Source organism: Antedon mediterranea, chromosome 9, assembly GCF_964355755.1.
Source record: "Antedon mediterranea chromosome 9, ecAntMedi1.1, whole genome shotgun sequence".
Taxonomy (NCBI): domain Eukaryota; kingdom Metazoa; phylum Echinodermata; class Crinoidea; order Comatulida; family Antedonidae; genus Antedon; species Antedon mediterranea.
Window position 1 is genome coordinate 23,155,273 of NC_092678.1, and position 14,066 is coordinate 23,169,338.

The 14,066-nt window shown below is 32.3% G+C and overlaps 1 protein-coding gene across 1 annotated transcript; it reads left to right on the plus strand.

Annotated features, from left to right (window-relative positions):
- Positions 1 to 1,149: 1,149 nt before the first annotated feature.
- LOC140058831 (dual specificity tyrosine-phosphorylation-regulated kinase 2-like) lies at positions 1,150 to 5,446 on the plus strand. The gene has a single exon (XM_072104583.1). It carries the CDS (start codon positions 1,458 to 1,460, stop codon positions 3,198 to 3,200), a length of 1,743 nt encoding a protein of 580 aa, XP_071960684.1. The 5' UTR covers positions 1,150 to 1,457; the 3' UTR covers positions 3,201 to 5,446.
- The last annotated feature ends 8,620 nt before the right edge of the window (positions 5,447 to 14,066 follow it).

Here is a 14,066-nt window from a genome sequence, read left to right on the forward strand (position 1 = left end):
AAGAAAACTTAACTATATAATGATAGATGAATGGAGAATTGAATTACAAAATAAATCAAGTCTCCACATCTATGAAACATTAAAATCAAAACCTGGACTTGAAAATTACTTAATTGATAAAACTAATTTTGAAGGTGCTGCATTAAAATTTAAAGCTCGTTCAAATACTCTACCTTTGAATGATAGAACTGCAAATTGGAATATTGATAATAATAAAAAATGTAAATTGTGCGGTACAAATTCGGACGAAGACATCCATCATTTCATCCTTAATTGTCCAGCTTTAAATAATATACGTAATCAGGAATTATTTAATTTATATGAGGATATGTATAGAAATGGCAGCAAAGATATGTTTGATACTTTTTATACTTCTCCAGAAAATGACAAACTTAAATATATTTTGGGATACTCAGATAATTTAATTGATGAAGAGTGTGAAAATATTTTGGATAGTTTTTGTAAAAGATACCTAAAACAAGCATGGCAATTTCGAAATGATTCACTGAATTCCATGACTCAATAACTATGTTATCTACATTGCTACATTAAGTAAATTGAAAAAAAAGTGGGGGGGGGGGGGGGAGGAGTTGGGGGTTTTTCGTAATAAGCTGTGTTTATCAGCTGATTTTATTTTATTTTATTTTATACACTTTTACTATATCTTGTTTTGTATTCATTGTGTAAAGTAATGATCTACTGTATGTATCGATGTAAATTGGGGGGGGGGGGGGGGTAGGATAGGGGTTGATAGTTGCTTTTGCCTTTTTTTACTTTTCTGTTAATTGTTATATTTTATATTGTGAAGGATGCACCTTTGTGCTAAGTGTGCCACCGATCTAAAGGTGTAATTCCAAATAAATAAATAAATAAATAAATATAGGCCTAGCTAGGCCTAGGCCTACCATGGAGTAAAGAATACTCCATGGGCCTACTACAGTATATAAAATAATTAAGTAAATACAAGTTTATTTCTATATTTTTCGGGTTTTTTTTGTTTTAATTTTATTTTAAATTGTCATTAATCCGCTTTTTACTTCAACAAATCCCAATTTTAATTAATTAGGTCAAAAAAGAAACGAACTTTTTTCGGTTCATATCAAACAGAAATAACTCATGCATATTGAAACATGTAAACCGTTGTAACATAATTGCGAGCACCTGATTGGCTGTCACCAGTATTTACTTTACCAGTTGCTACATGACGTCATGTAATACAAGAAGTAAATCAGCCGTCCTGAACCGCTGGTAGTTATGACAACATTTTAGAATTTCTGTATTGTCGTTTGAGAGCTTGGGAAAATAGCAACGCGCTAAGCGAGCAGCCATCTTGGAATTAATTTGCAACTAAACAAGTGGACGATCATGGGTTTATCTGCTATATTATAGGACATTTAATATTTGAATTACTTACTCTAACATTTGAGTTTCATTATTAGGTGAGTAAGGATTATAATATGGTCGATTCGATGGTGGATTCTATAAGAAAACCAAGCCTGCAGCAGGCCCCACGGTCGCGATCGCTTGTGACGACAGCGGCGGCTGGGACTGGCAACGATTCGATATACGCTCATCTTGGCGATAACTCGACGAAAGGAATTGGAAATCATGCTTCTCACGTAGAATTACCGCCAATTAAAAACCGCGTAGTTGGAAATAAGAAATCTAGTGATCATGTAGTTAGTGGAGTAAAAGTTACTCAATTATTTGAAACGGACGATAATCATAATCACCAAAATCGTAGCATCCAACAACGTAGCAATCACCAACATCAAAATGGAGATGTTAGAAATGGCACAACAGGTCATCAGTTGCCCTCGGTTCAACGGGCTCCCAGTGTGGGAAGTAATGGTTCAAAGAATGGTTCTGCAAAGGGAAGATCAGGCCCAATGACTCCTGAAGAATCAATGAAATTATATATGCACAAACTATCGTCATATGAACATCATGAAATATTTAATTATTCGCAAATATTTTTTGTTGGACCAAATGCTAAAAAACGGCAGGGAGTGATTGGTGGCGCTAATAACTGTGGTTATGACGATGACCAAGGATCGTACATTCACGTGCAACATGACCACATAGCGTATCGTTATGAAGTACTTAAAATTATTGGCAAAGGCAGTTTTGGACAAGTTGTAAAAGCCTACGATCATAAGACTAACCAGCATTTAGCGTTAAAGATGGTACGCAATGAAAAACGCTTCCATCGTCAAGCGCAAGAAGAAATCAGAATTTTAGAACACTTAAAAAAACAGGACAAGGACAATAATATGAATATCATTCATATGGTTGAAAGCTTCACGTTTCGAAACCATATATGCATAACCTTTGAACTGTTAAGCATGAATTTGTACGAACTTATAAAGAAGAACAAATTTCAGGGATTCAGTCTTCAGTTAGTACGAAAATTTGCGCACTCTCTACTGCAATGTCTTGATGCCCTCCACCGAAATAGAATTATTCATTGTGACTTGAAACCAGAAAACATTTTACTGAAACAGCAGGGACGAAGTGGAATCAAAGTGATTGACTTTGGTTCAAGTTGTTATGAACACCAAAGAATTTATACGTATATTCAAAGTCGCTTTTACCGAGCACCAGAGGTGATTCTCGGTGCGAGGTATGGCATGCCTATTGACATGTGGAGTTTGGGGTGTATACTAGCGGAGCTACTTACCGGTTATCCACTTTTGCCAGGTGAAGATGAGGGAGATCAGCTCGCCACCATGATAGAACTTTTAGGAATGCCTCCGCAGAGGTTATTAGACCAATCAAAGCGCTCTAAGAACTTCTTTAATTCAAAAGGTCATCCACGATATTGTTCGGTTACAACTCTACCAGACGGTATGGTTGTTTTGAATGGTGGTCGATCGCGGAGAGGTAAAGTACGTGGAGCTCCCGGTACGAAAGAGCTTGTTAAAGCGCTGAAAGGTTGCGATGATCCGCTCTTTTTGGATTTCCTGCGTAGATGTCTTGATTGGGATCCAGCCACTCGCATGACGCCTAGTCAAGCACTGCGACATACATGGCTTAGGCGGCGTCTTCCAAAACCTCCGAGCGATCACACATCGGCAAAACACAAACGTCAGGGATCGTCGATATCAAAATTACCTCCAGCCGGTGTGACAAGCGGGAAAAATCGTGTTGATGGCACGGTAGCCTCGCAAAGAACTGTATTGCCAAAAATTGTGACCTAGTACTTTAGGAAGAGCTGACATAGAAGAGAATTTTAAAACTGAAAATAATAATTGAGCATTCCACATTGGTGCATCTTTGTTCTAAATTAATAATTTCAGTAGGATGAATATTATAATGTAGCGTATCTTAAAAAGATACCCAGCTTATGTTTGAGATCAGAGACTGGTCAATAATACATTTTAAGTAAACTATACAAAATGGGTTATTTTTGTTGGTTTGGTAAAATATTTCTTTACTACCATTTTAACAGAATTATTTTACAAAAATGTTTTAACATGACGTGCAGGTTTTAACAATTTTATATACAATATTTTACTCTATTGGACAGAAGCAAAACAAATGTTTAATTATTCACAATGATATTTAAAATGGTTCATTGAAAGTCTAAACATTAGTAGGTTATTTTGTTAACAATTACTGTCTAGCAGGTTCATTGTTTGTAAAAAATAGGCTACATTACCAAATATTCCTGTTTAAACACAGTACATAATTATATTAATAATTTTAATTTCAATATTGATTCTAGCAAGTGTTCATCCCTCTAAAACATATTATTGTTTGTGGTAGTTGAGCATTCCACTTTTAAGACTAGAAAATCCGTCCATATAGACAGTGTATTAAATGTTTATGTAATCATCTGTATACATTACAGTAACTAATTTTAGTTATAGAAAAGGCAAAAATGTTAATTTGTGCGTCCAAAATAATGGGAAATCAACATAGGTCATCAATGTACAATGCAGCCAAGGTTAACTCTCATTATATTAATTGATTATTCTCTTGCAATGATTGCTATGTTATAGTTTATTTTTAGATGTCCGTTCTTCGTACTGTATCAATGTTTACATACTGGCGGACTAGTTAAGCCAACAGAGGGTGATGGTGTTAGCTACGTGTTAAATGCCCCTGCACACTATTTTCCATTAGCTGCAATTTATAGAAAATCAATTGAGGGTATTTTAATCAAAACGTTTTAACGCCAGCAGCTTCCCAGAGAGCTAAATTGTTATTCAATGATTGTACTGTTAAACCGTCTAATGTTTCGTTCCATCCTAAAACAGATAAGAGTCTTAACCACTAGTACATATATTTTGGTATCTGCAGTGTAGACACGCAATAACTATAATATAATAGGTACTTAATATTGCCACTACTGTATAAACATTGAAAAAGTACTATTTTATTAATGAACCTTGCTTTCATATATTATTACTATAGTAAATACAATTCTGTTAATATTTAAATATCTTGTGGTTAGATTTTTAAGCTTTGTCCATCCAGCCCGGTCGGTCGGCAGCCATTGTTTCCCTCCCCTATTGTTCTTTTACAATAGTCCCATTGCAAACCAAAGCGAAACTCTTTGTACTCTTAAAAGCTGTGTGTAATGTCTACAAGAATCTTATCATTGTTTTGTTTGTTTCGACCTAGTTACTGTACCAAATATTGAATAATTGAGTCATAATTTAGGATTAATAATATTTCATCTTAAGTGCTGCAGTTTACCAGATGTCAACATTAACCAAATTTTAAAAGTATTTTAATTTCAAGATTTTAATGGTACCTCAGTACATTAATTCTGTCCAATTTTAGACCTTGCCCAATTTTGTCTCAAAAATGTGTTTATTTTTGTATGTAAATTGTACAAAGTGCATGATAATTTATGCAATAATGACATTATTAATATTCATAATTGTACCAAATTGTTTCATAGAATAGGACCCCTATTAAGAGTCCCCTTAACAGTGGTTGTTCAAAGTGTTAAAACATCATTTAGCCTTTAAAGGGGTTTCTCAAATAAGAAGGTGTACTGTATTATCAATAAGTTGTATTCACTAATTGATGACATGTTAATAATTACAAGATGTTCTTGTCAAAATTATTTATGCATTTTATTCTTTCACTAATGAAATGTACTGTAAAATATTGTAAATAAGAAAAGTCCAACGTTTTAATAATGGATAATATTGTATTGAAGTTTATCGTTTATCATCCGCTATTTACTCATTTGTACAAAGTTTGTAGGATTTTGAACTGAGGATGATTGGTCCATATATCGGTCTAATTTTACATTTTAATTATAAATCGCTTAAAATGGACGAATAATAAGAGCATAATTTTATAAATTTCTGTATAAAAATATTGTAAAAATATGCTTGTGTGATTTTTCATAAAATTATCATAAAAAAAAGGAAAATGTATTTTCGCTATGATGATTAATAAACGAACTGGTTTTGTTCTGGACAAAAAAAAAGTAGTGTCATGTCATTCCAAGTTTTATCATTGCTTCTGGCAAAATTGTACTTGTAAATTTGCCAAATATATATTAATATTAAATTAAATCATACATCGTGTATCATAGACAAATTCTTGGATACAGCATCACATGTGACACCCTATCACAGAAATTTGTCTGTTATACAGATAATAGTACAGTAATATTTATTTGGCAAATTTACTAGCACAATCTCTACTCATTGACGTATTTGTAGAGAATTGGCTAATATTATGTTGAGTACTATTAGCCTAGGTTAGGGCGGAGTATGCGTTATTGATTTGCATTGTTTGTGTGTCATATTCATCAGTATTGGAATCAGGTATTTAACAATAGGTTGGTAACACTAATCATCAATAGCAGCTGTACTTAGTCACTGGCATTCATTGTTTTAGCGAGTGATTTTGCATTTTGTTCTATAGGAAACTGAGATTGGAATTAGTGAGATTTGGTGGAAGATATAGAGAAGCTCCTACAATAAAATGTGTTTTAATAAAATATTTCTTATGTAAATGTGGGATAATAAGCTGCGACTTGCAGCCTAACTGGGCTAAATTACGCACAGGTGTGGAAGGCACATACAGTATCTGTACAGTGTCCCTTCGTCAAGTGTTGCACCACGAACAATAAGGCTCAGTTTACACTATTATATCAAACTAGTTAGACAAAAAAAGTGTGATATGCTTAAATATTATAGTGATATGAGATTATCATGTCCATATATGGGCCTCATCACATTCTTTTTTGTCACATAAAGTTTGATAGTGTAGAGAAAGATTTAGTCGAATTTCTAGATATTGGAATACATTTTTAATTAAATATGATTGAGCCTATAGCTAATTGATTACAACATTTGCATAAATAATAATTTCATATCCAGTAAAGAACATGGGTCCAGGATTAGGAATTACACACATTTATTATGGAATACACTTTTAATTAAAATATCGAATGAGTATCGCAAATGAGAGATTGTACTATGTTGCTTAGCAACAAAGTACATTATGCAAATTCAACAGCAATATAGAATGCTACTGAGATTGGTTTCAAAAGGATAATATTCAAATGTCTCTCGTGTGCATCTCGTATTAAAGTGACACCAATTTATACTTTGATGCAGACATAAAACGGATAAAAAATAAGAAACCGCTTACACCAAATAAAAATAAAGCGTCGGCTAATACGCATATGAATTCATGTTTCAATCTTCCAAATTTCTCTACGCATGGGTATAAGCTGACGCTTTTTTCAAATCGAAAAAATTTGACTAGTGGAAAATCGACTTTAGATCAATGGTGGTACACATTCTTGATAGATGGTACAACTACAAAAATAAATTTTATTAAACAAATAAATTAAACGATAAGTTAATTAAAATTCATCTGGATCTCTGTATAGAATTCATAAATATTTTCTTTTGGATGATCTAAAGGGAGCAAAACTTATGTTTTTACTCGAGCCTTTGCTCGTTGGAAAAAATGTTTATTAATAAAAAATAAACAATTACAGTATTACATCACTCAAAGTGGAGAATTTGTCTGTCAAGACTACTTGGCCAATATAGCAGTTTACACTTCTGTTTTGTTATTTATTAAATATCACCTTGAAACGTTTCCTGTTGTCACTTCCTCCAATTTTATGGACAATTTTCTTTTTTTTTCTTTTTGTACCATAAAACAACAAGAATACACAATAATACACATTGAAACTATCATCTTTTCAAATATTTTTTGATGTTTTAAGCGAATAAATTATTTCAAATTAAATGCTAGCTTGGGTAGTAAAAGTATGATCTAAATTTTATTTATATTTTATTTGTTTTTTATTTATTCATAGGAATCACATTGATCAGCTAATGGTGCATCCGTTTTACAAACAAACTTACAAATAACAAAAGTTAAAACTAGCAAAATTGAACATATAAATAGAAGCGTCCTAACACACATGAACTAGTTGTTGCACAAATACCAAAGGAAAGCCATAGAAAATAAAACATTGACAATAAATTTATGGACCAGATAAAAATACTTTTAAAGAGGAAGATTAAATTGGAGAACAAATATAGCACGAATAAAATTACCCGAGTATGCATTCATACTTTTACAAAAGCTACAATAGAATTACTATAAAAAGAATATATACGCTACTAACTGTACAATACAACAGATAACCAGTGGCACCCACTTCCGCGTAAACTGTTTATTGTTGCTAGGCGCTGGTAAATATGATACTGTTGGTTGCTATTTGTACCTTGCACTGTTGAACTGCTTGTTGTTGCAATAAGGCACTATTGAAAATACAGTATTATTACATACCCTGGGAATGTTTTATTTTTTCCCGTTTCATCAGGGGTATGTTTACATCTCCATGGTTTTATTAAGCTCTGTCTACACTATCAAACTTTGATGTGAATAAAAAAATGTGCCTATAATGGACAGTGATGATGTCATATCACTACCATATTTAGGCATATCACTATCATATTTGGGCATATCACATTTTTTTTGTCAAATTTGTTTGATAGTGTAGACAGAGCTTTCGGCTTATCTAATTTGAAATATAATCTTAATAAATTTTGCACAATTTTTTACTGTTTTACGAATTAATAACATTAAAATATTGTTTGTGTTTTTTTATTGTCTTAAACATTGCTTTTTTAAACTGCAATGTATTAACAAAGATTTTTTATTTTTATTTGTATATGAATTAAGAAAAAATAAGAGATGAATTGAAATTAATTTTTAATAAAGCAGAAAAATGCTAAAGAAAATGCAGTGAAAACTGTATACAGTACTGAATACAGTATATTATTCCATTTCAAGGTGAACTCCAAATTTTATTAAAAACTATTAATTAGTCATGTTTTTAGTCTTACCTTGGAAATAATAATAATTGTCATAATTGAAATTGAACGATTTTTATAATGCTGTAGTAACTAATATAATTAGATAGCATCCATTAGAGAACAAGGTCCAATAATAATGTTGTTGCACTCTAAAAATTTAGTTAATTGTCTCTTTAATATTTTGGTACTTATGTTACTATTTAGACTGAGATGAGAGTTGGAAGTAGTGAGTGGTATTCCTGGCTAGTTACAATCTGAAGGTTGTGGGTTCAACTCCTATTGAAATCAATTTCAAAAAGCTTTATTTGGAGCATGGAGATGAGGTATAAAGAGCGTAATTCCTGGCAAGTTAAAATCTGAAGGTTGCGAGTTCGAATCGTACTGAAATCATTTTTACAAAAGCTTTATTGGAACATGGAAATGAGGTGTAAAGAGTGGCATTCCTGGGTAGTTACAATCTGGAGGTCGTGGGTTCGAATCCTACTGAAATAAACTTTAAAAAGGTTTTGAATGAATGAGGTATAAATTTAAATTCTAATTTACTTCATGGTTTAGCAATAGTCAAGATTGAGGTCATGTGACGTGTACGAATCTGACGTAAATTCACTGGTCCAGATGACTGTGTTTTAGTCTACCAAGTCTGCATTGATATTAGCGTCTAGCCTGCTGAGAGTTCAGATGCACACAAATGAAAATTAATACCTGGGCATGCCAGACATAATACTACATAGTATGAACATTCACAGTTAAAATCCTAAAAACAATACAACAGTTTGTCTGTGGTATCTAAGGTCCTTCCCATTATGGTGAACGTATTGTATTAGTATCTCAAAGTTCAAGTGCACAAGGATATATTTTATCAATAAACTGTCTTTTGATCTAAATATTTCCAAATGACTACACTCAACATAAAGCGTTTTAATCTGATGAGATATTAGTGAGGGTTTATCAATAGAAAGTACATTAGAACACATATTAAGGGGAAACCTTTAGAACCTAACAATGTATCCAATTAAAAGGGGTGTCCACAGTATAGGAGCTGGTTGTAGTTTAGTTTACATCATTTGTCCTGGAAATGGAGGTGTAGGTCTACCCCGAATGTGCTGCAAAGGAGATCGGCTTTAAGCTCTGTCTACACTACCAAACTAGTTTGACAAAAAAAGTGTGATGTGCCCAAATATGGTAGTGATATTCATCATCATGTCCATATATGGGCACATCACATAAAGTTTGATAGTGTAGACAGAGCTTTACTGTATACTATAATTACACAATGGTAAAATATTTTTTCAAAATGGCACTACATAAATATTTAAAAATAATCCCAAAATAAAACATTATTTTGCATATAACCTAGCAGAGAAAACTAGGTTGAGAGAGAAGACGTCCGAGGGGAATCTGTTTTTTATCAGGTAAACGCAAGCTTATCATAACCATTACAGACAAACTAAAAATGAAAGAAAATTTCAATTGAAAAGAGAAGATGTGATACTGAAAATGAAGATAAGCTGCTAGCACTAGCAGCAGATGAAGTGTGATTAAGCAATCTAGCACTCATTTAGGTTTAATTAAGGTCAAACAAGTCATTACTAAACCTAATCTTTCAATATCATTATTTCATAGCTTGAGTGAGTGAGACCTGGGTATTCCATAGCAAACCTGGATGGCTATGCATTCCATATTTCACAAAGTACAGAACATTCATAATAAAGTTATATAATATTTATTTGTAAAGATTTCTGAACAGTAACAACATTTTTTTCGCGCAGCTCCTTTAGGCAGTTATATTCAAGAGAATGGAAGCATAGGAAACATTTACCATACGTACGGTAGCTTATAGTTTACTACGGCTGTATTGCATATTGGAAACTCGGACTGGGCATGCGCACGCCCCAAAGGACGTCTGGGAAAAGAGAGTCTATGAAAACATTAGATGAAAATATTGAGATGCATGTAGATGGTAGTTATCGTGAGATGAGTGAAAATTTTGTAAGAAATATTTCTTTTTTTATCCTTAATTCTATCGAGAATTTGGCTTTACATTGCAAAATCTTTTTCTTTTTTTTAAAATTTTACTATACATGCAATTTATTTCATTCATTTTTAATACTCAATTATATTCCCATGCTAGCACATACCTTCCTTACTATCATCATTAAATGCAGGTAATTTGTTATGCAAAAGCCCATTTGTATTACCTCCTAGACAATTACAATAGATATAGTTTTGTCCTTGGAATAAAAATTGTTTGTGGATATATTAGAGTACATGAGGCATTTGTCATGCGGGATATATATATTAGAGTACATGAGGCATTTGTCATGCGGGATTCTGCCTGCACGTGTACGTGCTATATCATCAATGACACTTACCAATTAATTACTAATTCCGCACAAGTGGTCACATGATGCAGTCATATCATGTATACAGCATTTTCAGATAAGATTGGAGATTCGATTTATTGATATTTCAACGCCTTGAGCACGGCATAGTGAGTATTTGAACTTTGTAAATATGGCAGAACCTATCCATTGGGACACCACTATTCGGGGGACACCACTATTCAGGGGACACCCCTATTCAGGGGAAACCCTATTCAGGGGACATCCCTATTCAGGGGACATCCCTATTCAGGCGACCCCCCTATTTAGGGGCCACCTCTATTCATAGGACACCCGAATCGGGGGACACCCCTATTCAGGAGACCCCTACAATGTTTCAACACAACAGGCAACACCTATCCAGTGACACCTTTATTAAGGGGACACTTTTTTGGGACCTGTAGATATTGGATTTTGCTGTATAATTTAAATTACATCTAATTTATTTATGATTGTTTTATGTTTTAATCTATTTGGTTATACAGAATATTGGTCATTAGTAGGAGAATATCTTTAAGTTTTTAATATTAAAACACATCTAGAACATACAGTAAATCATTCCATGGATGATTTGGCCTTTTATATAAAGAAGTCTACATTAGACTATTTATGACAGGTACAAATTCTACATTAAATGAAAAATCCAATACTTGCAGCACATGTTTTACAAATGTAATGTTGTAAAAAAAAACTATGCTAGCTAAAATGATTAATGCAGCATTTCTTTGTTGAATCTGAAGCATCCCTGACATGTAAACACTTAAAAACAAACGTTGTATTGTAGGCCTATGTAAATCAATTCACATGTAGTCTTATAACTACTACATGAGTAATGATACAGAAATAATCATGTTGTCACGTATGGGAGGCCAACTGGCGACGATAAAAATATTGCTTATTTATTCTGTGTAAGGAGATGGTGATAAAGTGAGGGAGGTTAATTTGGTGGCGGAATAACACATAATAACTGGTCTATATGCTGTATAAATGTATCAGATAGTATCTGTAATTGTCAGATGCAGTTCGGGAGGGGAGAAGGAGTAACTACTGTACCAATTCTGTGTACTGTATCGCCACATACGGCATTAAATTTCAATATCATAGCAAATACTATAGTGTCATATGTATAACATGTGGTGCCTGTATTATGTTAAAGTTGGAATTACAGCTGTCATATGTTATTCTATATCATAGAAATATCTATGATACTGCATCGTGTTAATGTTAAAAGTTAGGCTTATGGCCTACTGTATGATACAGGCATCACATGTAATACTATGTGAGACTGTATTACAGAATCTGCTAACAATACTCTAAAAATTAGCCATACAATACAGTAATTGGGAAATTATTAAACATAGCATGTACTACTGTAATTCTGCAGGTAGGCCTACTAATAAATAAAGAGTGTATAATTTTATGAGAAAGAAAAAATGAAACTACAAAATGTGATTTCTTGGCAAATCTAATCTGTCAAAAAAAAGTGACTTCATTGATAAATTTGATACATAATGACAACAAATTATTAAAAATTGAAAATGTAAACAAAGAAAAAACAGCACTAAGTGAAAAAAAATTGTCTGATTATTTGTAATTTAGTTCAATAATCAGATTAAGTCATTTTTATTTATAGATATTTGTAAGTTCTTTCTAAGATATTTATAGGTTCTTTTTAAAACTTTCCAACAAATTAAAATATAGTTATAAATAACTGCCGTAATGGAATACTTTTTGAAATATTTATAAACGTCATAATATCCAATTGTATTTCATATAAAGTTAAACAAAAATAGCTTGTAATGAATGGGTTGCCATAGAACGCAATAAAAAGGCGGAAATTGCAACTTTTAAAACATAATTTTAAATGACATATGAGGTCAGTAAAACAATGTGTAAGTAATGAATAAGTGTTTTGTTTTATTTTTAAAAAGAATCTGACATAGACAAATTCCGAAATGCCAAAAACATTGTAAACACACTAATATTTCATGAATATTATAACAAACATTAAAGAGGCCACCTGAAGAAATAATTTGAATGTTGTTGTAGTTGACAAGGTAATTTTAATGTCACAAAATAATTTATTCAAATTTATAAAAAGTAAATAAATAAATTGTTACTGATTTTATTTATATATATATATATATGATGCCAGTTTTCAAAACAAATGTCTGTTAATTCTTTTTAATGGATAAATAAATATACCGACTATGATTAAAAAAAAAAAAATTCTCCCATTGTCTGGAATGAGCTTCTGATTAAAATTATTTTTTTATAAGCAAAATCAACATTTTTGTTTGTTCATTTTTTGGCAAAAATGTTCTTTATTTCAACTAAAAAATGGCCTATACAGTGTTTGATTTCATTAATTTTGACGGGATAATAAATATTAGTTTTTAACTTTTGCAGAATTTGAAAAAAATAATATAAATACAATTAGCTGAGAAGCAAACTATTAAAAATAAAATTTGCGACGCGATTGTTTATTCTGCAAACATGTCGCCACGTAATTTAAAATATGCTTAGTTACAAATGAGACTAATAACAGTAATTAAGTTTATACTGCATGGAGTTATACAAATAAGTCCATGGTTTACGTAAATCATTTTGAAAAGTGAAAGGTCTGCAGGGGGCACTTTAATTATGGGTCACAATATTTATGGTTGGTAATTGGATGGAGTATATAAATGAGTACCAAAATTAATATAAAATATTTTTTAATTATTATTATTAGATTAATTTGGAAAAGGCAACGAAATTTAAAGTTTGCATGACTTGAATTCAAGAAATGAGATTTGTTTAAATGTCAAAATATGATAACTGATTATAACTAAAGTTATATATTTATTTTTCTGCAGGGTAATATAGGTACCTAGGAAACACTTTCTGCAGGGTGATATTGGTCCCTGCGAGACACTTATTATATAGCTACCCAGGTCGCTTACAGATAAAAGCATCAGCTGAGACCCTCGTTCAAAGATAAAACTAATCAACATCCACAGAAGAGCATGCTCTAACATGTGACATTACATAATTGTCACCTGATCCAACAGCCTTTTATCATACAACCCATGAAGACATCAAGTTGACCTTATCTAAAGAGCACCTCTCTCTTTCAACGAAAGAATTACTATCCTCAGTCATGTGACATTAACATGGTTTCACGTGGATATAGGTCAATTTGCGGCCACTGACAAGTAGTAGTTACTACGACGACGACTCCCCATAGAGGAAAGAAAGAGGTCGACTCAACTTGTTAATTGCTGATAATCAGTGCAATTGCTGATAAAATTAAAGGTTTTGGGTATCAACGATAGACCATTGAAAACATGCGGGGGTGGGAAATTCTCCAAAAATTAATTTCTTG